Source organism: Cnephaeus nilssonii, assembly GCF_951640355.1.
Source record: "Cnephaeus nilssonii genome assembly, chromosome: 20".
Taxonomy (NCBI): Eukaryota; Metazoa; Chordata; class Mammalia; order Chiroptera; family Vespertilionidae; genus Cnephaeus; species Cnephaeus nilssonii.
The window spans coordinates 33,615,150-33,638,434 of NC_137091.1; the positions used below are offsets into that span (position 1 = coordinate 33,615,150).

Genomic DNA, 23,285 nt, shown 5'->3' on the forward strand with positions numbered 1-23,285 from the left:
CCAGCCTCCTCCGTACCCTTTTCTTTTTATGCTCTCTTTTGTTTTTCTCTTTTGATCGAGTGTTGTCTGGGGCTTCCTTCACCATGAGCAACGGGGTTTCCACGTCTGTGCATCCCTCCAGAGGTCTGGAAAGGGACTCCACTTATGCAAGATGGACCTGGGAGCACAGGGACTTTCCCAGCAGGTGCCGGGGTGGTGCGGAGGGGTATCTGCTGGCAGTCAGGGCAAAAGGCAAGAGGAGCCCGCCCTGTGGCCGGACAGTCGGGTGGTTTCCCGCTCCTCTCAGGCGTCTCCTAGGGTGGGCTGTGGTGCCTCCCCTAGTCTCCGAGGCAACGCCTTGTAGGTCCGCCTCCTGCAGACGAGCTTGAGAACTCCTAGGCGCAGACCGGAGGCCGGAGACTTACAGGTTTGAGGAGCGGAAAGAGCGGAAGGCTTTTGGCCCGTCGGGGCCTCCGTAGCGAGGGGGCGGGGCCCGGGAGGCAGCAGGATGGCGGCGCTGGACAGTGACAGCGACGAGGACTTGGTCAGCTATGGGACAGGCTTGGAGCCCCTGGAAGAAGGTGCGAGTCTGTTCGGGGTCCGGGATTCGGGGAGAGACGCCTAACACTTTGCCGGGCCTGGGCTGGCTCCGGGCCAAGACTCCTAACCGCGGGCGCTGGGAACAGCGATGAGGGAGGCGTGCGCCCAGCTTTCGGGGTGCTCACGTTCCGGAGGGACGGACGAGAGACTCAGAGGGATGGGAAACAGCAAGATGGACGAGACAAGCTCCTGTGAGAGTGGGGTTTGGGGCGGTCAGGCGTGTCTTTACTAGGAGAGCGTGTTTGAGGTCAGATTTGAAACAGAGGAAGGAGCCAGCCGTACGAAGATCTGGGGGGAAGAGCGTTTCAGGTAGCGCGGCCGATGCAAAGGCTCTGAAGTCGGAGCCAGTTTTGCAGACTGAGGGGCGGGCAGGACTGGTGCCGGTAGAGCAGAGAGTTTAGGAGTGTAGGAGAGTTCATTGGGGGAGTTTACACAGGGGAGAGATGTATCTTTTAAAGATTATTCTACCTATTTTTAAAAAAATATATTTTATTGATTTTTTACAGAGAGGAAGAGAGAGGGATAGAGAGTTAGAAACATCGATGAGAGAGAAACATCGATCAGCTGCCTCTTGCACACCCCCTACTGGGGATGTGCCCGCAACCAAGGTACATGCCCCTGACCGGAATCGAACCTGGGACCCTTCAGTCTCTTGCACACCCCCTACTGGGGATGTGCCCGCAACCAAGGTACATGCCCCTGACCGGAATCGAACCTGGGACCCTTCAGTCCGCAGGCCGACGCTCTATCCACTGAGCCAAACCGGTCTCGGCTATTCTAGTTATTTTGAGAATAGGCGTCGGGTTGGGGGTGGGCAAGAGCGAAGCAGGGAGATCAGCAAAAAGAGGTCTGGAGATAATGATGGCTTGGGCTGGAGTGTCAGCGGTGGCGGTGATAAGTAGTGTCCTGGGTCGAGATATACTTTGAAAGCAGAGTTGACAAGACTGGCTGGTGGAATGTAGGGGAGGGCAAGACAAGCAAGCTTCCCTCCCATGTTCTGGCCTGGTCCTCTTAACGGCTTGATTTGTTCAGCAAGGTATGTAATGAATGCCCAGTAAGGACTGATGGCTGTTCTTTCCTGTGGGAAAGACCAAGGAAGCATGGTGGGCTGGGAGTTCCTTGCAGACCTCCTGTTGGTGAGATCTCTTCCCTACCCTGACCACATCCTGCTTGCTAGTTGGTGGTACTTCTGGGACATTTCCACTGGCCCTTTTATTACCTAGGAACAGTTCTAATCATTAGAAACTTCTGCCACATACTGGCCCTGCTTCCATCCTCTGCTTACGAAAGACAGAGAAAGGCTAGTCTGCTGAAAGCTCTTTATGTGTTTGAAGACAGCCTTTGAATTTCTTTTAAGGCATCTCTGTACCACGCTTAACATCCTTAGCTCTCTGATACATTCATTCAAAGTCCTCTACCCCCTCCCTCAGCCTTACTCCGGGGGCTTTTGCTGTAGAGTGCCCTGGCATTGCCTGGGGGAACACGAGGAAGCGCAGATCCCTCCCCAGGAAGACCCCGTTCTCCTGTGGGGCCTACCCATCGCGCTGACAGCACTTGTCGCCTGGAACCTGGCGGTCTCCTTCTGTGACGACTTGTGCGATTTAAACCGTGTGTGAGACCTGGTGAGCAAGGACGCAGCTGTACAAGAGAGCCAGAGTCAAAGGCCAGAAACCTGGTGTGCCTTGAACGTGGGAACGTGAACCCCACAGTCTTACTGTGGCGGGAACGTCCGGGTCTCCCCGAGTACCGGACGAGTCCTGAGGGAGGGTTGAAAAAACAAAACAAAACAAAACAAAACAAAAAACAAAGTCCTTTACCCTGGTTTGTTAAAGCCTTTCTCCAAGTATGGTACCAGAGTGTGGGTAGAACAGGGCCATCACTACTGTGTCTTTCATTCTAGACTGAATTTCTTTAATACAGTCTAAGATTACATTAGCTTCATTGGCAAATACATCACCCCATGATCTCAAAGAATTTGTTGACAAAGATCCTTTATTTAAAGAGTTTCAAATCTAGTTAAGAGCTGTCAACTTGTTAAGAAACATTCAAGCCTGTAGATAATTGTCAGAAGAGTTTGAGTTTCTTTGAACCAAACAGGATATGCCTGGATGCAAGATCTCCACAGACTAAGAAAAATGCCTCCCAAAATGATAGTTTACCAAAATGATCATTTACAGATGTTTTTATTTTTTTTATTATTTTAAAAATATATTTTATTGATTTTTTACAGAGAGGAAGGGAGAGGGATAGAGAGTTAGAAACACCGATGAGAGAGAAACATCGATCAGCTGCCTCCTGCACATTCCCTACTGGAGATGTACCCAAAACCAGGGTACATGCCCTTGACCGGAATCGAGCCTGGGACCCTTGAGTCCGAAGGCCGATGCTCTATCCACTGAGCCAAACCGGTTAGGGCTTACTATTATTTTTAATGCATTTGATCTGCTTGGTGTTGCTCAGTGGTTGAGCGTCAACCCATGAACCAAATCACCGTTTGAATCCCAGTCAGGACACATGCCTTGTGGGCTCCATCCCACAAGGGTTGGAGGGGGTGTGCAGTCGGCAGCCAGTCAATGATTCTCTCTCATCATTGATGTTTCTACTCTCTTCCCCCCCACCTCTCTCTTTTCCTCTCTCTGAAATCACTAAAAAACATATTTTTAAAAAAGCATTTGGCCCTGGTCCATGTGGCTTAGTTGGTTGAGCATCTTCCCATCACCAAAAGGTTGCCAGTTCGATTCCTCATCAGGGCACAAGCCCAGATTGTGGGATCAATCCCAGTCTGGGTGGATGAGGGAGGCAACCAATCAACATTTCTTTTAGATGGGTATTTCTCTCCCTCTCCTTTCTTCTCTCTCTAAAATCAATAAAAACATAAAAAAATAAAATAAATAAAAAGGCATTTGGAGTTAAGGAGGGGACCTAAGGAAGATTAAATGAAATTGAGAGAAAGCAAGGTGGGGATTAGATTACAGTTAACAAGAATATGTGCTCCCTTGAGGGTGGTTACATCTCTGAGGGGACTGAAAAGAGGATTTCTTTGGCATTTCAAAGATGTGTTAACCTAGATACAGAAGAATAATGGACAGGGCTTGCTTAAGGCAAAGATAAATCTTTCTAGAAAAGTTACATGCTTTGGGTGTGACTACTCACCATGATATGCCTGTTAAGAATTTATGTTCAGATCACCCTATGAGGTCACTGGTCTTGTAAGATTTATTGTAGAACCCCCTTTTCATCCACAGAACAAAAGTACAAAGTTCACAAGTGCAAAAGTATGTGACGGTAGACAGGAAATAATAACCTATGCAAACTAACAGGAAAACTTGAGAAGGCAGCATGGGATCCTTTGAAAACTGGTTTGAATTTAGCTATGCAGGGCAAGGGTTAAAATGCATGGTGGTGCTTTTTATAACCACCTTAGGCAGCTGTTCATATCTATATTATATTTCTGATCTCATAGTTGTTTCCTCGTGAAGTGACGTATTGACGTAGTGACGTAAATTCAACTACTTGACCTATATTTTTCTAAATCTTCCTGTTTTGATGTTACATGAAATCTGAAATGAAGCCTAATGGTCTAACCTTGCTTTGGAAGTGGGAGGAAAGGACATTTGATTTATAGATTTTTTTTTTTCCTGGCCTGACATCATCCTTTAAATTCTCACTATTAGAAGTTTTTAAAAATATACATATATTTTAACTATTATTTTATTGATTTTAGAGAGAGGGAGGAAAGGAGAAAGAGAGAGAATAAATCAGTTTGTTGTTCCACTTACTTATGCATTCATTAGTTGATTCTTGTATGCGCTCTGACTCGGGATCGAACCTACAGCCTTAGTATATAGGGATAACGCTCTGACCAACTGAGCTGCCCAGCCAGAAGTTTCTGAGATTTGATTTATTGTTTCCCAAGCACTTTGAAGTTTAAATGCACCCTGAGTAAATTTTACATTATAACATACTAGACCCATAATCATTTTTGCTTCCTGCTTTGAAGTCTTAGTGACAGGTTAGACCAACATTGTTAGAGGAAAGACTCCACTACTTAATTAAAGTTGCTGTCCCTGATAGAAAGGTTTATTGGCTGCACTGTCACACACAGACCCAGAGACATCATAGGCCCTCTGGCCTGGAAGGAAGGGGGCACCAGTACTTACCTACTCTTTCCTTAGACACTTTCACGTGGCTCTAGAATTGTCACCTCCAGCTCATCCTGTTACCAGAGGGGTTTGGGCCCCAGGTGGGTCTCCTAGGGCTCACTGGTAGTACGTAGATTCTTGACTTCCTGTAGGCAAGATTTCACAACATGCGTCCGGGTGATTTTGAAGTATGCTTATTAAAGGTGGGGACAGTGAAATAAAGGAAGGGCTTAAGGTAGAAGAAACAAGAGGAGAAAGTCAGAGAAAAGGGGGCCTTGGAGACAGGTTCAGGGGGTAAGCCTGGGTCGAGATGCTGCTACCCACTGCTCCCCTGATTGCAAGTCTTGTGGGGCCCTTAGAGTTTAGGAGAAAAAGAGCAAAGATACAAGGCTTGGGTGTGAGAGCACACTGTGGATCCTTTGTCTTAAGGCTTTTAAAATCTTTTCTTGGCTGGCTGGAATCCTAGGGGAAATCTAAGAGGAGGGAAATCTATTCATTAGCTTTGCAGGTGTGTCCTTCAATATGTTGATTCATTGAAAAGTGCACACAGACAGGTCATGTTATTTTCTGGTTAGTTTTATTTGTAAAGAATGCATTGAGGAGGGACTGGGACCTAGACTGGTCTGCCCAGGGAGAGTCTGGAATGTGTAAACCATTTGCTCCTAAGTGTCCTTGGTTAGGGAAGATAAAGCCTGTGATTTATTAGCTGGCTGTAAATTGCTCAAATTATTTGGCCTTGTCTAATTATTTTGTCTCAGTTTCCCTTATTCCACTTGTCAAGGACTTTCCCTAGCTTACTATCCTGCCTCAATCCTGAACACAAATTAGTTTTAGGACCATTTTCCTCCTCCTTGATGCTGTGACTTTCTCACTTAAAACGATCTGGTGCAGCCGGTGTGGCTCAGTGGTTGATCATTGACCTATGAACCAGGAGGTCACGGTTCGATTCCTGGTCAGGGCACGTGCCCGGGTTGTGGGATCGATCCCCAGTGGGCGTTGTGCAGGAGGCAGTCTATCAGTGATTCTCTCTCATCATTGATGTTTCTATCTCTCTCTCCCTCTCCCCTCTTCTCTGAAATCAATAAAAAAACAACTATCTGTGGCTCCCATCACCCATAAGACATATCACAGACCCTGCAGCACCATGTTCAAAGCCCTCTTCATGATCCTCCCTTTGGGTTTCATGTTAAATTTCTTCCCTGCCATTCAGTCAGACTAGACTACTTTCTCAAAACATCTGACATTACCCTTTCAGGCCTCTGTTTGGAATTGTGTTCATATTTGCAGCGATCAAATTCTGTTCCTGCTTAGAGTGACGGTGAAGTTGTGCTCCTTACACATTGTCAGAGGAGTTCCTATACATGCAGGTCTCCTCTGCCAGGCTCTGGGCACCCTGGGAGCAGGGATGGAGTTGAATTTAGTATTCCATACCTGGGATCTAGAACAGGGCTGCTTCCATGGAAGGCCCTCAGTAAACTTTTGGTCAGGGATGAGTGAAGGAGAGTATGGGTGGCATCCCTGGCCTGGAAGCAGAGTTGAGATCTGATTTCAGCTTTGTACTATTAGCTGTGGACCTCAGGGAAGATACTTAATCAAAGCATCCTTATCAGGGTATGATGAATGAAATAATATGTGTGACAAGAAGGGGTTAGTTATTATTAGTAGCAATAATTATAACAAGGCCTGGCTAAAATGCCACCTTGTCCCTGGAGTTTTCCATGCTGTAGTTAAAGGTGGCGCCTCCTCAGGAGTCCTGTGGTTGGCCCTCATCATCTACTGCCATGGGTCCTGAGCAGTTATCTGCAGATCTTACCTCCCCTTTCAGATCAGAAGCATCTGGAGAACAGAGCTAGACCAGCACCCAGCATTGGGAGGACCTGCCCTCTCTCACCCTAATCCGATGACTGTTCCCCTCAACAAACTGGCAATAGGTGCTAACATTGAGAAACTCTGCCTTTGCTAAGAATCATGCCAAGTGCACATGTGCTAATAGAGTGTGTTTACTGCATTTCTAAGATATGGTGAAAATCTTGGATTGTGGGTCCTAAGTTGTAAGTTCTTTAGAATGAAATGTAATGATAGCTGATATTACCTGAGCTTTGCTAAGATCAGACACTGTGTATAGATCTCTGAATGTGGTATTTAATCCTCAGCTCCAGTCTACAAGATAGGCTTTGTTAGTGCCTTTATTTTGTAGTTTTGGAAGCTAAGGTTTATGGAGATCAAGTAACTTGCCCAAGTTTACAGAGCTAGCAAGTAAGGGGATTTGAGCCCAGATCTGCTGGTCTTCAAATTCTGTGGATTACTCTTGACTACCCTACTGTGGATTATACTCCAGAAATGACCTAGAGACCTCATAAGCTACAAGCAAGAATTTAAGACAATGAGACTGGAAGTTCCTTTATTTTTTTTAAATGTATTTTTATTGATTCCAGAGAGGAAGGGGGAGAGAGAGAGAGATAGAAACATCAATGATGAGAGAGAATCATTGATTAGCTGCCTTCTGCATGACCCCCACTGGGGATAGAGCCTGCAACCTGGGCATGTGCCCTGACCGGGAATCAAACCCTGACCTCCTGGTTCATAGGTAGATGCTCAACCACTGAGCCATGCCAGCCAGGCAAGTTCCTTTACTTTTTGTTCCATCTTCCAGAAGTAGTAACTGGCTTAATTATATTTTTTAAAATATATATTTTATTGATTTTTTACAGAGAGGAAGGGAGAGGGATAGAGAGTTAGAAACATCAGTGAGAGAGAAATATCGGTTAGCTGCCTCCTGCACACCACCTACTGGGGATGTGCCCGCAACCAAGGTACATGCCCTTGACCAGAATCGAACCTGGAACCTTTCAGTCCACAGGCTGACTCTCTATCCACTGAGCCAAACCGGTTAGGACACTGGCTTAATTATTGAAGTAACAAATACACATGAACTTTAGGACATGTGAATAATAATAATAATAATAATAATAATGATGATCCTAATATATAAAAAACCAGGGGCCATCACGACTAAAACAACCGCATGGACAACCATGGCAGGCTGCATGGCGCGACAAGGCCAGCAGGGGGGTTAGTGAGGGACGACCAAATGACTGAACAGCAAGCTGCGTGGAGCAACCAGGCTGGCAGGGGGGTTAGTGAGGGATGACCAAACAACTGAACAGCAGGCTGCATGGGGCGACCAGGCTGTTAGAGGGACAGTTAGGGGTGATCAGGCCAGCAGGCAGAGGCAGTTAGGAGTGATCAGGCAGGCATGCAGGTGAGTAGTTAGGATCCAGTGGTTCCAGATTGTGAGAGGGATGTCTGACTGCAGGTTTAGGCCCGAGCCCCTAAACCAGCAGCCGGACATCCCCCGAGGGTTCCCGGATTGGAGAGGGTGCAGGCTGGACTGAGGGGACCCCCAACCCCCGCCTGTGCATGAATTTTGTGCACCGGGCCTCTAGTGGTAATAATAATAATAGTATTACCTCGTACTTTAAAAGTATTTATTGCATGTCCCTCTTCTTGCTAAGCACTTCACAGGCATTATCTTATTTAATTTGCATAACAATTCTATGAAATAGTTATTACTATTAGTGTCATCCCCATTTTATTTTTCAAATTTATTTAAAATATGTTTTTATTGATTTTTAGAGAGAGAAGAAGGGAGAGGGAGAGATAGAAACATCTATCGGCTGTCTCCCACACGCCCCCTACTGGGGATTGAGCCTGTAACTCGGGCAAGTGCCCTGATGGGAATCAAACGAACTTCTTGGTTCATGGGTTGACACTCAACCTCAGAGCCACACCTGCTGGGCTCATCCCCATTTTACAGATGAGGAAATTGAGGCACAGAGAGTTTAAGATGTCTCAAGTCCCAGTGCTAGTAAACATGGAATTCCAGAGAGCTGTGACTCTCAACCCTGTGCCTAACTACTGTATAACTTGTTTTCTGTATTGAATGTTTGAAACTAATTTGATGGTTACTTTTATTTTAGATAGATTCAGAATTTTGAATTGGAGTTGATAAAACATTAAGTTTCTTTCTGCTTGTGTGACATAGCAAGCCAACCCTTTTCAGCAAAATAGGAAAAGGAATGAGTTTAAAGAGTAGTAACTATAGCCCTAGCTCAGTGGTCGGCAAACCGCAGCTCGCGAAACACATGCGGCTCTTTGGCCCCTTGAGTTTTTAGCAAAGGCCAGCTTAGGAGTACCCTAATTAAGTTAATAACAATGTACCTACCTATATAGTTTAAGTTTAAAAAATTTGGCTCTCAAAAGAAATTTCAGTCGTTGTGCTGTTGATATTTGGCTCTGTTGACTAATGAGTTTGCCGACCACTGCCTTAACTGGTTTGCTTAGTGGATAGAGCGTCGGACTGCGGACTGAAGGGTCCCAGGTTTGATTCCAGTCAAGGGCACATGCCCAGGTTGTGGGCTCTATCCTCAGTAGAGGGCATGCAGGAGGCAGCTGATCCATGATTCTCTCTCATCATTAATGTTTCCATCTCTCCCTTTCCCTTCCTCTCTAAAATAAATAAAAATATATTTAAAAAAAGAATAGAAACTATAGAATCAGAAGATTCCCAGAAATAAAAAAACTCTTACGATTTGGAGAAAATGGGCAATACTAAAGGAAAAATTCTGGAGTTGGGAATGATATGAAGTTCTAGAAGAGACACAGAAGTATTTTTTTCTGTGCAGACTTCTGCTTGCCATGTGCCACACCAGCATTTGCCTCCTTCACTGCCAGCAGATTTATTTCCATCTATTTGAACTCTCCTCCCTGTCCAATATAATTCAGTTTTCATAATGGAAGTTAGTGGGAAAAGCAGGCCATTTTTGCTAAAATATATTTCTAATATAAATAAGAGATATCTATAATTGCTTTAGACTATAAAGAAACTTGGTAAAATTAATACTTCCTAAGCTATATAAGCTAGAGAAGTCTAGGAATAGGAATGTAATTAAAATTATATTTGATGTTATTGGAAGTGAACAATTAATTATATTTAAGAAATGACATCTTTCTTAATGTTTTTCCTAATCCACCATCCCCTTTCCTCTTTCTCATTCAAAATATATATATATTTTTAGGCGAGAGACCAAAGAAACCAACTCCTCTTCAGGATCAGACTGTCAGAGATGAAAAAGGAAGGTATAAGCGGTTTCATGGAGCCTTTAGTGGAGGGTTTTCTGCTGGATACTTCAACACTGTTGGCTCAAAAGAAGGTATGATTTTTCTACTTGTAGCTATGTTATTGCTTAAGCAAATGATTGAAATGTCACAAGATTCTCGTCTCCCTACCTCTCTTTTTAAAAAAATTCTTGTAACATTTTAGTACATAAATTGTACACTTTTGTCTTCTCTGAACATTTGGAATGTTTCCAGACTCAAGTCTGATTGATTGCAACCTGAAGATGAAAGAGTTTTTTTCACTAATATAAACTATTACTGGATGATAAAATGATGATAATGACTTCCGTTTTACATTGCATCTTGCCATGCACCAAGTACTCTCATACAGATCCACTCAGTTAATCATTGTCTCACATGGCTCAGTGACTAAGGAGGGCAGGTGTCACAGATGTTTTGTAGATGAAGTCGAGGATCAGACTCCTCTATCCTGACATGGGACCAAGCCTTCACTTGTTAGAACATGCTCTCAACCTAGAGAAAATCTGTTAAATTTTTCACATAGTGCAATATAATATATTCTGTATCCATTAAAGTAATGTATGTTTTTTAAATGTTTTAACATAGAAACTGGAGGGAAAATGGCTTATATATCTCAGATATGAATAGAAGATGGACTGATTACTCATGTAGGAATTAAGAACAAGATAGGATAGATCTTTTATATATTTATTTTTTATTAAAAAATAAGTTTTAATATAGTCAGTAATACTATAATAACTATGTATGGTATTAGATGGATACTAGATTATCAGGGGATTACTTCATAAATTATATAAATGTCTAACTACTATGCTATACACCTGAAACTAATGTAATATTGTATGTCAAATAATTGGAAAGTAAATTAATTAAAAAAATAACTTGTATACAACAACAATCTATACTAATAAAAGGGTAATATGCTAATTAGACCTGGTCGACTGGACATCTTCCGAACGTCTGACATTCTTCCAGACAAAGCCACGGTGGCGGGGGCCAAGGCAGAGGCGGTTAGGGCTGATCAGGCCAGCAGGGGAGGGCAGTTGGGGGCGATCAGGCTGACAGGGGAGGGCAGTTGGCGATCAGGATGGCAGGGGAGGGCAGTTGGGGGTGATCAGGCCAGCAGGGGAGCGGTTAGGGGCAATCAGGCAGGCAGGCAGAGGCGGTTAGGGGCGATCAGGCAGGTAGGCAGGCGAGTGGTTAGGAGCCAGCAGTCCCAGATAGTGAGAGGGATGTCGACTGCCAGTTTTGGGCCTAAACCGGCAGTCGGACATCCCCCGAGGGGTCCCAGATTGGAGAGGGTGCAGGCTGAGCTGAGGGACACCCCTGCCCCGTGCACAAATTTTGTGCACCATGCCTCTAGTGGTAAAATAAAGATGAAAAGTAATGCAGGAAAGAAAAAAAAAAAGAACCATGTAAAAAAAATGGTTGGTATAAATAAGATGTTAAAGCTCAGTATTCAGAATGTGTAAAGATCAGTTCAGTAGGCAAATGATCAAAGTATCTGAACAGTTTACTAGTACTTCAGATGAGATAGAATACTATATGGAATATTTAGCCTTATTAATAAAAAATCAAATTAAGATAACTAAACAAATTAAGACACTATGAAAATAGCACATTATTACAATGTTTAAAATGGCAGTAGGGTTTATGAAGAAAGAAGCACACTAATACATTGCTGATTATTATAATTATGGCTGTGTTGCAATTTACAATAGCTAAGATCTGGAAAACAACCCATGTGTCCATCAGTAGATGAGTGGATAAAAAAGCTGTGGTACATTTACACCATGGAATACTATGCAGCAGTAAAAAAGAAGGATCTCTTACCCTTTGAGACAGCATGGAGGGACCTGGAGAGCATCATGCTAAGTGAAATAAGTCAGTCAGAGAAAGACAATTATCACATGATCGCAATCATATGTGGTATCTAAGTAACAAAATACATTGATGAACAGAGTGGATCCAGAGACATGGAGGCATGGAACAGAGCAGAATCTCGGGTGGGTGGGAGGTGATCAATCAATGACATTGTATGCATGTATGCATACCCCAGGGACACAGACAATAAATAGGGTGGTGAGGGCCTGGGGAGGGGTAGGGGGTGGAAGTGGGTTCGAGGGGGTCGATGGGGGAAAAAAGGGGACATATGTAATACTTGCAACAATAAAGATTAAAAAAATAATAAAATTAAATTGTATCTTCCAATCATGAAGAAATAAATAATTATGGCTGTGCTGCATATTATAATTAAAAAGTAAGACCAGTTCAAATGATTACTCAAGTAGACGGTAATATGTTAATATACTGAAATATCTCTTTACCATTAGGAGTGACAGATTCAAGGACTATGAAGAAATAGGGCAAAGACTACAGAAATCGAAAGTGGAGGAAGGTGCTGGGCCCACAGTATTGCCCAAGAGAGCAGATTCTTACTCTCCTGGGGAATCAATCTCCCAGGCTGACCCAGAAACCTGCTCCACCCATCTGCCAATAGTAGATCTACCCCACACTCCTCAGCAAGACTTGTAGGATATCAGAAAGTAGAGAAATCTGTCACTCTTAGAGAAATCTAAAGAAGCTTATCTGCAGAGGGTTACAGATCCATTTGATGGCCAGAGTATTCTCTCTCTTTAGTCAGGGCACATGCTTAGTGACTGTGGATGGGGAACAAGAGGGTTAGTTATAGGACTCAGGTGTTTGATGGAATTGGGGACCTGCTATGGCCATTGCCTGCCCTTAGACCAAAGTCCTTGGGTTAGGCACCCTGAATGTTATTTGCATTGCTTTTGTAACTCTCTCTTTTGCCATTCTTTCTTGGCTGACTGTACCTTGACATATTGTTTCTTTTTATCTTCTTCTTTTAATTTTTAAATTCTTAAATTTTTTATTTCTTTTGACATATTGTTTTTTATTTTTTTAATCTTTAAATTTAAATTTTTTCTTGCTTATTTTTGTTTTGTTAATCCTCACCTGAGGATATTTTTTTCATTGACTTTTAAAAAATATATATTTTTACTGATTTCAGAGAGGAAGGGAGAGAGAGAGAGAAACATCAATGATGAGAGTGAATCGTGGATTGGCTACCTCCTGCATGCCCCCTACTGGGGATCGAGCCTGCAACTCCGGCATGTGCTCTTGACTGGAATCAAACTCGGGACCCTTTAAACCATAAGCTAGTGCTCTATCCACTGAGCCAAACCAGCTAGGGCTCTATTGATTTTTTTAGAGAGAATGGAAGGGAGAGAGACAGAGAGAAACATGGATGTGAGATAGACACGTCAACTGATTGCCTCCCGCAGGCGTCCTGACTGGGGCCAGGATCGAGCCTGCAACTGAGGTATGTGCCCTTGACTGGAATCGAACCTGCAACCCTTCAGTCCATAGGTTGACACTCTAACCACTGAGCAACTGGCTAGGGTTACAATTTTAATTACCAAATATGTTTTTATTGATTTTTAGAGAGAGAGAAATAGAAACATCAATGAGAAGCATCAACATTGATCAACTACCTCCTGTACACCCCCTACTGGGAGTCCAGCCTGCAACCTGGGCATGTGCCCATTGAACCGTGACCTCTTGGTTCCTAAGTCGATGCTCAACCACTGAGCCACACTGGCTGGGCCTAAAATTTTAATTAAAAAAATATATTTTTATTAATTTCAGAGAGGAAGGGAAAGGAAGAGAGAGATAGAAACATCAATGATAAGAGGGAATCATTGATTGGCTGCCTCCTGCACGCCCCCTGCTGGGGACTGAACCCGCAACCCGGGCATGTACCCTTCACCAGAATAGAACCCGGGACCCCTTTTTTTAAAAAAATATATTTTATTGATTTTTTACAGAGAGGAAGGGAGAGGGATAGAGAGCTAGAAACATCGATGAGAGAGAAACATCGACCAGCTGCCTCCTGCACACCCCCCACCGGGGATGTGCCCGCAACCAATGTACATGCCCTTGACCGGAATCGAACCTGGGACCCTTCAGTCCGCAGAACGACGCTCTATCCACTGAGCCAAACCGGTTTCGGCGTGAACCCAGGACCCTTGAGTCCGCAGGCTGATGCTCTATACACTGAGCTAAACTGGCTAGGGCTAAAATTTTAATTTTTTTATTGAATGTGTTGGGGTGACATTGATTAATAAAATTGTGTAGGTTTCAGGTGTACAATTCTATAATACATCATCATACATCATCTGTATATTGTGTTTTGTGTTCACCAGACATATTGTTAATTTGATATGCTAATTTGTTAGTGTTGGTTGCTGTTCTGCTGGTCTCCGAGTGGTCCTGCCTTTTAAGGGGACCTCAGATCTATTTGTGTTCTTTTCAGGTTAACTATCCATGTGTAGTTTGATTTTACTTGGTGCCAATTTTTTATGGGGAAGCCTCACTGTATACAATAAGTTCTGACAACAGGGGAGATGGGGGTTAATAAGTTTGTGTAGAATAATTAGGTCTGTATAAGCAGTGAGATGGGAAGTGGCCAGGAGTTTGTAGTTATTGGGGCTTTCAAGTCCATACATGTTATTTAATTATTTAGTCATAAGGCAAAATGCTACCTAGGATTGTAATGTTCTAAACTCTTTTCTTTGAAGGATGGACACCCTCTTCCTTTGTGTCTTCACGACAGAACAGAGCAGACAAATCTGTTCTTGGTCCGGAAGATTTTATGGATGAAGAGGTGGGTGCACAGAACTTGAATTTCAGTTAATTTGTAATTGGTTATTGTAGCATCTTCACCTTTCTCAGAAAGTTCAGTGTCTGATTTCCTCTTTGTGTGTAAGGTTTTATCTTTTAAGTATTTGGGTTATAGTGCCCTGTGTATCACTGGATTCTCATTCATTAGAGCAGCATCTTATGATGGGGGTAGTTTCTAAAGACAAGAGTGTAGGCAATGCTGGGCCGGCATGGCTCAGTGGTTGAGCATCAACCGATGAACCAGGAGGTCACAGCTCGATTCCTGGTCAGGGCACATGCCCGGGTGGCCGGTTCAATCCTCAGTATGGGGCATGCAGGAGACAGCCGATCAATGATTCTCTCTCATCATTGATGTTTCCATCTCTCTCTCCCTCTCCCTTCCTCTCTGAAATCAATAAAAATATATTTTAAAAAAAGTGTGTAGGAGAGCCCTTCCTGGGTAGCTCAGTTGGTTGGAGCTTCATCCTGTTACACCAAGGTTGCAGGTTCCATTCCACTGCAATAAAACGAATTCTGGAATAAAGCAAGTCATGTGAAATTTTTGGTTTTCCAGTACATATAAAAGTTATGTTTTTACTCTACTATAGTCTATAAATGTGCAATAGCATTATTTCTTTTAAAAAATTACATACCTTAATCAAAAAATACTTTATTGCTAAAAAATGTTAACCATCATCTGAGGCTGTTGGAAAAATGGCACCACTAGACTTGCTCAATGTAAGGTTGCCACAAACTTTCAATTTGTAAAAAATGAAATATCTGCAAAGGACAGTAAAGTGAAGTGCAACAAAACAAGGAATGCCTGGAAAATTTATTTGAAAAAGCCTGTTACCTCAAAAGTGAAGTCTTCATTGAGACAAGTCTACAGCCTTTCACAGTAACTCACGCACACTGCGCTTTGAGCAGTGAGTGCAAGAGAAAAGAGTGAAAGGAAGCCTTGTGTAGGCACCTGGGCCCATTGTTTTTGTGTGTGTTTGTTTTTATTGATTTCAGAGAGGAAGGGAAAGGGAGAGAGAGCTAGAAACATCAATGATGAGAGAGAATCATTGATCGGCTGCCTCCTGCACACCCGCTACTGGGGATCGAACCAGCAACTCGGGCAGTGCCCTTGACCAGAATCGAACTTGGACCTTTCAGTCCGCAGGCCGATGCTCTATCCACTGAGCCAAACTGGCTAGTGCTGGGCACATTGTTAAAACGTAAATTGTTAAGACTGTAAACTTCTTAGATAAGGGGGCTGATGGAGGGTTCTAAAGTGGTCTGGCCAACCTTGTAGGGTGCGCTCCATTTTGTTTTAAAATTAAACTCCTCTTAACTTAAAACCTAGTCATGGATTCATTTGTGATAAAGGTGCAATAAAATACTTATATCAGCATGTTTTAGGCTGCAGGTAAAAGGTAAGGGGAAGTCTCCTTCCTGTCTCACTAGCATAATCCTTAAGGAAACATATCTCATGTAACAAGAAGTCTAAATGCCAGTGAGGCCCCAGGCTCTCTTCTTTTTAAAAAAATATATTTTTATTGATTTCAGAGGGTAAGGGAGAGGGAGGGAGGGAGGGAGGAGGGAGGAAAGTTTAACCTTTATTTCGCAGATCTGCTAGTCCAGGGGAATTCCGGATCCAAAGCCTGAACTGAACTCGTGGGGAGGCTCTGACCTATATATCTCCTCCTGTGGCGGGTCCCTGAGGGTCCCCGCAGCTCCGCTCAAGTCAGCTGTGGCGGGGCCTTGGGGTTAGGCTCTGCAGCTCTGCCCATGTTCAGTCAGAGTGGGGAAGTAAGACTACAGTTTTAACCAGATTCTGAACTAGGTTGCAAGCACCCCCATTTCCCTTTTCACTTGGCCACTGGCCTTATGTGAGGGTACCAAGTCAGTGTGTAAAGTCAGCCGCTCACCTGATCCCAAACTCAGTTTTGTTTTTTTTTTGTTAATCCTCACCTGAGGATTTTTTAGATAGGGTGGAAGGGAGGGAGGAAAGGAGAGAGAAATATTGATGTGAGAGAGACACATCCATTGGTTGTTTTTTGCATGCGCCCCGACCAGGGCCAAGGATCGAACCTGCAACCCAGGTACATGTCCTTGACTGGGAATTGAACCCGAGAACGGCCCAACACTCCAACCACTGAGGAACATTGTCCAGGGGTTAACTTTTTAAAGAACTAAAGCTACGTGATGCATCATGTTTAATCACTTCCCAAATAATGAAGTAATTTTGTTTGATTTTTTTTTTTTAAAGGATCTTAGTGAATTTGGGATAGCACCTAAAGCAATTGTTACAACAGATGATTTTGCTTCCAAAACCAAAGATAGAATACGAGAAAAGGCCAGGCAGTTAGCAGCTGCTACTGCCCCTATTCCTGGAGCCACTCTGCTTGATGACTTCATAACGCCAGCAACGTGAGAAGAATTTAATTTTGACTTTTCTGATCTTGAAATTACTGCTTTGCATATATATGATGATCTTACTTAGGGAAAGCTTGCTTGCAAGTAGGACAAGCCTTCTTAGCCTAACGAGTGCAGAGGGGGGTTTTCCCAAAAGGGTCTTGCATTGTTAGTGCACGGAGTGCTCTAGATCTCCAGCCTCATTCTACCCGCTCATTCTGCATACCTCCTTGTTCTGCTCCTGGGCACGTGGCCTGATATGGCAGCCTTAGACTGTCATGGTTTCCCAGGCCCCATGCTTGACAAGGACCGTGTGGAGTCCCTATGTGCCTGTTCTGGGCCCAGGGGAAAAGGCATCTGATCAGCTTCCCAGGTCAGACATCCACACCAAGTCCAGTCATCCAGAGCATGTCCAGAATGGCAAGGCCATGCAGTTCTAACATGAATGGGGGTAAAGGTTCAGGTAGGACAAGATTTTGAGCTGGGCAGGAACTCAAAAGGCTGCTTACTTCCTGCTGTTCTCTAGCGTTATAAAAAGAAGTTCATTTCCAATGCCTTGATATCCTAGATTATCTGTTGGTTTTGAATTGCTGAGAAAAATGGGTTGGAAGGAAGGACAAGGGATTGGTCCCCGAGTAAAGAGAAGACCACGCCGACAAAAACCTGGTATGTATATTGATTGTCATTAACCCTAATCCTAATACTTTTTAAAAAATTCATTGGTTTATTGAGAGAGAGAAACATTGATTTGTTGTTCCACTTATTTATGCATTCATTGGTTGATGCTATGTGTGCCCTGATTAGGGATCGAACCCACAACCTTGGGGTATTGGGACATGATGCTCTAACGAACTGAGCTACCCAGCCAGGGCCCTAATACTTTTTTTTTTTAATGTTTTTATTGATTTTTAGAGAGAGAGCAAGGGAGAGGGATAGAGAAATAGAAACATCAATGAGAGAGAAACATCATTAATCGGCTGCCTCCTGCATGTCCCCGTATTGGAGATCCAGCCCGAAACCCAGACATGTGTCCTGACCAGGCATCGAACTGGTGACCTCTTGGTTTCTGGGTCAGTGCTCAACCACTGAGCCACACCTGCCTGGCCCTAATACTTTGTAATGGCTACATGTTTCTAGAAATGAAATTGCTGGGTAGTATGCAGGTATTTTAAGGGTTTTTGTGTGTAGTGTGAAATAGCTTTCTGGAAGAATTGAACTCATTTACTTTCCCATAAGGAGACTGTTTCCTACTTCTGCCAAAACTGTGTCACAATTTAATGGGATTATTTTCTATTTCTTGCCCTTGGTCTCCCCAGCCAGACTATGAACTCTTACAAGCAGCAATAATTATTTTAGGTTCTCCCTAGTGCTAGAGGAGTAGTGGTTACTCATTTATCACATTGTTGCCAGAGTGCAGATGGGGCAAGGGCTGGGGGAAAACAACTTCTGAGTGATCAATCTCCAACCCTAAAGCTGTAGCACCTTTTACAAGGGCAGCCATGTACCTCTAAAGAGTTTCAGCAGCTCAGATTTCTATATTTTCAGTTGCTCATGATTGATGCATTTGAAATCTCTTGTACAGATCCTGGAGTGAAAATCTATGGCTGTGCATTACCTCCGGGAGGCTCGGAAGGATCTGAGGTATTATATGGGATGACTGTAGCATTGTTACTTCATGAAGGTGATATTTTACAAATTGATTTAAAATATATATATATAGCCGAAACCGGTTTGGCTCAGTGGATGGAGGGTCAGTCTGTGGACTGAAGGGTCCCAGGTTCGATTCCGGTCAAGGGCATGTATGTTGGTTGCGGGCACATCCCCGGTAGGGGGTGTGCAGGGGGCGGCTGGTCGATGTTTCTCTCTCATCGATGTTTCTGGCTCTCTATCCCTCTCCCTTCCTCTCTGTAAAAAGTCAATAAAATATATTAAAAAAAAAATATATATATATAATTGATTTTTTAGGGAGAGGGAGAGATAGAAACATCGACTAGCTGCCTCCTGCATGCCCCCTACTGAGGAATCAAGCTGGCAACCCCGGGCATGTGCTCTGACCGGGAATTGAACTGGTGACCTCCGGTTCATGGGTTGATGCTCAACCACTGAGTCACACCTGCCAAGCCAGAAACCATTTTTGAAATGAATCATATCCCATTGCAGTGAAATAGCCATACCCTGAAACTATCCTCATAATGTCAGATAATGTGTTCAGCAATATGCCTGCCATCACCATAGATAGCCCAAGTCTGTTTAGATTCTTAAAATGGAATTGCTTGTGTTGGTATCATTTGATCAGGGACTTGATGTAGTTAGTGATTTGTAATAGTGGAAATTAAAATTTGGTAAATGTTCTGTTTGGAATGAATCACTGCATTTGAAATTAGTATTTTATAGGCTTACTTTGCGGCAGCAAGTGACTCACCTTCATTCCACTTTTTAAATAGGATGAAGATGATGACTACCTGCTAGAAAATGTGACCTTTGCACCCAAGGATGTCATGCCTGTGGATTTCACACCTAAAGATAATGTACATGGACTGGCTTACAAGGGTCTGGATCCCCACCAAGCGCTGTTTGGAGCTTCAGGAGAACATCTTAATCTTTTCAGTGGGAGACCCGAGGGAACCAGCAATCTTCTTGGAGATATTGGAGTGAATAAAGGGAGAAAATTGGGAATTTCAGGCCAGGTAAGTGTTTCTGATTTATAAACATGGAGCTATTGACAAATGAGAATACTCCTTATTATACTTGCCCCATAGTAGGGCACTCATTATTGGTTGACTACATGAAGACCTCAAAGAGGTCATATTTTCCTTGGGATTTGTTCTGAAGATAGGTAAAGTATACCTACGTGATTTTAATATTTACTGCTGAGATCCTGTAACCTATGTTCTTGGTGGAGTTTGTGTGTTCCCAGGAGTGAGGACTACTGTTTCACACTCTTGTGGGGCTGAGCAGAAAACCACACTTACCCTTTTGGTTTAGTTAATAGTTGAATTTCAGTCTACCTCTCCAAGTTCAGGTCCAAGTTTGACTACCTCCTGGACTATTTCCTAGTGCCGCCAGCTCTAAGTTGGCAGTGTAGGTGTAAGTTTCATATGGGAGACTTGCTTTGTACCTTTGAGGAGATGGAGAGCTTTTCCTGACTGCCTGTCCTCTCAAATTGATTCAGAGGTTCTTTCCTAAATTACATTTAGGAAATGTCATTATTATCTTTTCTTTCTAAGCTACATTTAGAAAATGTCATTAATGTTTTTTCCAGTTCTTTTAACAGAAAGGGATACTTGGAGGTCATTTCCCGCAAAGATTAGGAGTTCTTACAGTGGCTGTTACAGTAGTGGTGGTCTCCAGACCCTGGTCACCAACTCTGTCCCAGGCCATACTGAACAGCAGATGAACACTCTTCCTTTCTCCATTAGAGGCCCCATTTCTCCTCCTGCACTGCTGCTTGCATGCATTCTCCATTCCTCTGCCTGTGCTAGGACCCGGACCCATAGCTGCTGCTGGGCACGTGGCATTCACATCTACAGGACTGGGGTCTGTGTATTAATCTGGGCCTCCCATTTGCTTCTCTCTTGGTGATCTTATCGTGCTAACGTGGGCTGTTCAATTACATTGTTAAAGTAGCTTTATCCTTCAGTGCAGACATATCTAAACCTGTATTGCTGTTTGAAACCTTGTTTTGAAGGCTTTTGGTGTTGGTGCCCTGGAAGAGGAAGATGATGATATCTATGCAACAGAAACTCTATCCAAGTATGACACCATTTTGAAGGACGAGGAGCCTGGAGATGGACTCTATGGCTGGACAGCGCCCAAGCAATATCAAAGTCAGAAAGGTGATTCCATAGACCCACAACTGATGGTAGGATCAGTGTGAGTTATCAGGAAGAAGGGATGGCAAGCTTGATACTGCAGTGTCAGCCTCCAAGGAGTAGGGAGTTTTTGGTCAAAGATGCAGATTGAGAAACAAAGTTAGAAGAAGAGACGCCCAATGTGGAAAGTAAGACAGTGGCAGGATTTAGAATGGGTCACAGCTGCCAGGCCAGTGTGGCTTAGTGGTTGAGCATCAACCCATGCACCAAGAGGTCACCGGTTTGATTCCCAGTAGGGGGCATGCAGGAGGTAGCTGGTGTTTCTCTCTTCCTCTCCCTTCCTCTCTCTCTAAAATAAAAACAAACAAACAAGAAATGAAAAAAAAGAAAAACAAACAAAAAACCACACATAAAAAAAGAAAAGATTAATTCACTCCTATTAAAAAAAAAAAAATGGGTCAAAGCCAAAACCAGTTAGCAAGGCAGGGCCACGGAGGGGAGGAAGAAGAGGTCTGGAATCAGGGAAGGAGCAAGTGTGTGGTCAGAGGGAGGCACTTCCAGCTCCAGGAACAAGGCAGGTGGTCAAAGGAGGCCAACTCCAGCAGTAGGTGTGAAGGCCAGATGTGGTGACCGGGTGGTAGGAATACTGAAGAGCCCATAGGAAGATGGAGCTTGGCAGCCAGCCTGTCTTCTACTGTGTCCCTGGCTCTTAGGGGGCTCTTATTGGGCAAAGAGGTAGACATCTGTCAACACAACTTGAATTTCACGTCAGAGTCTATAGTGATTCAGAATCTAGGTAGTATTTCAATTACTTATTGATTGATTGATTTTTTGAGAGAGAGAGGGAGGGGTAGAGACAGAGAAACATCGATTTGTTTTTCCACTTATTTATTCATACATTGGTTGAGTCTTGCATGTGCCCTGGCCCAGGGATGGAACCTGCAACCTTGGTGTATTGGGAGGACACTCTAACCAACTGAGCTACCTGGCCAGGGCCGGAAGTATTTTAAATTTTCAATCCAGAAAAGGTGTAGGGAGGAGGCAGGGCTACATAGGTATTTGTAGCATAAGATTTGGAACCAATCAGACCTGAATTTGGATCCCTGCTTTTTCCTGCCCAGCTGTGTGGCCCTGGGCAAGGCTTGAAACCTCTCTGGGCATCATTTGTAATGTGCGGATAAAATCCTCTCTCTGGCCTAGCTGGTGTGGCTCAGTGATTGAGCATTGACCCAAGAACCAAGAGGTTACCAGTTCAATTCCTGGTTAGGGCACATGTCCGGGTTTTGAGCTCAATTCCCAGTAGGGGGCATGCAGGAGGCAGCTGGTCAATGCTTCTCTCTCATTGATAATTCTGTCTCTCCCTCTCCCAATCCTCTCTCTCTAAAAATCAATAAAAACATATTTAAAATCCACTCTCAAGTAGTATGAGGATTAAATGGCATAACTGTGTTTGGCTCCTGCCTCAAAGGCTGATTAAATGGCACCTACTATTTATTCTTCAGTTACAATAATAATCACCCAAATAAAGTCAGGAGGCAAGAGCTGAGATGAAAAACAATCTATTCAGACATATGTAGCTATAGTCAGATAAAATTTGATCTAACTCTTGTAGAATACATATAAAACCATACTGTTGAAATACTCTAAGCATCACTCCCCAAAATGATGCCATTTTACATTTCTAGAAGAGAAAAGGCAGGTGTAAAACAGTTTTTAGGAGGTAGTTTGCTTAATGGTTGTGAACACAAACTCTGAAGACTGCTTGCCTGGGTTTCAGTACAAGCTACTTAACTTCTTTGTGCCTCGGCATCCTTGCCTGGACAGTGGGCATGACAATGGCGTAAGTGTCCCATGGAGGTTGTAATGTACGTAAAGGGCTTGACCTTGCCTGGCACACAGCCAGCACTCTGTAAGTGAGCGGCCTGCCATCTTTGCCACAGAAGATGCTGGAAGGGTGTGCTCCCAAATGTTAGTTGGAATTACCTCTGGGTGATAGACTACTTTTATTTTCTCCCTTTTGCATTCTTTTCTATTTTTTGCTTTATCTTTTCAAAATTTTCTACTAACGTATCTTTATAACGTACAAGAAGTTATATAATATATATTAATGTTATAATATGTTAATATAGGTTCTATTAAATGCTAATTGTTAATTCTATTAATTATATCAATATATGAACATAATGTGATGTTATTAACATAACATGTTGTATAATAATTACTAAACTATAATAAATATATATATATATATTTATTTATTGTTAATCCTCACCCAAAGATATTTTTGTTGTTGTTAATCCTCACCTGAGGACATTTTTCCATTGATTTTTAGAGAACGTGGAAGGCAGGGGGATAGACAGAGAGAGAAACATCAATGAGAGAGAGACACATCAATTGGTTGCCTCCTGCATCTGCCCAGACCAAGGCCTGGGATTGAACCTACAACCCAGTTTCCTGCCCTTGACTAGGAATCAAATCCTCAACACTTTGGTTGGTCCTCTACCCTTTG

At 43.3% G+C, this 23,285-nt stretch overlaps 1 protein-coding gene across 2 annotated transcripts in view; it reads left to right on the plus strand.

The window, feature by feature from the left end:
• The first annotated feature begins 449 nt into the window (after positions 1–449).
• GPATCH1 (G-patch domain containing 1) overlaps positions 450–23,285 on the plus strand; it is a 50,302-nt gene continuing 27,466 nt past the window's right edge. Inside the window, exons 1-8 of one of the 2 annotated variants that reach the window (XM_079799577.1) lie at positions 450–560; positions 9,800–9,934; positions 14,483–14,568; positions 16,819–16,979; positions 17,533–17,630; positions 18,547–18,605; positions 19,409–19,651; positions 20,653–20,800. In XM_079799577.1, the coding sequence (XP_079655703.1) occupies positions 488–560; positions 9,800–9,934; positions 14,483–14,568; positions 16,819–16,979; positions 17,533–17,630; positions 18,547–18,605; positions 19,409–19,651; positions 20,653–20,800 (1,003 nt within the window). In that variant the 5' untranslated portion in view covers positions 450–487. The remainder of the gene's footprint in view (positions 561–9,799; positions 9,935–14,482; positions 14,569–16,818; positions 16,980–17,532; positions 17,631–18,546; positions 18,606–19,408; positions 19,652–20,652; positions 20,801–23,285) is intronic. The other variant, XR_013815165.1, reaches the window with a different exon arrangement.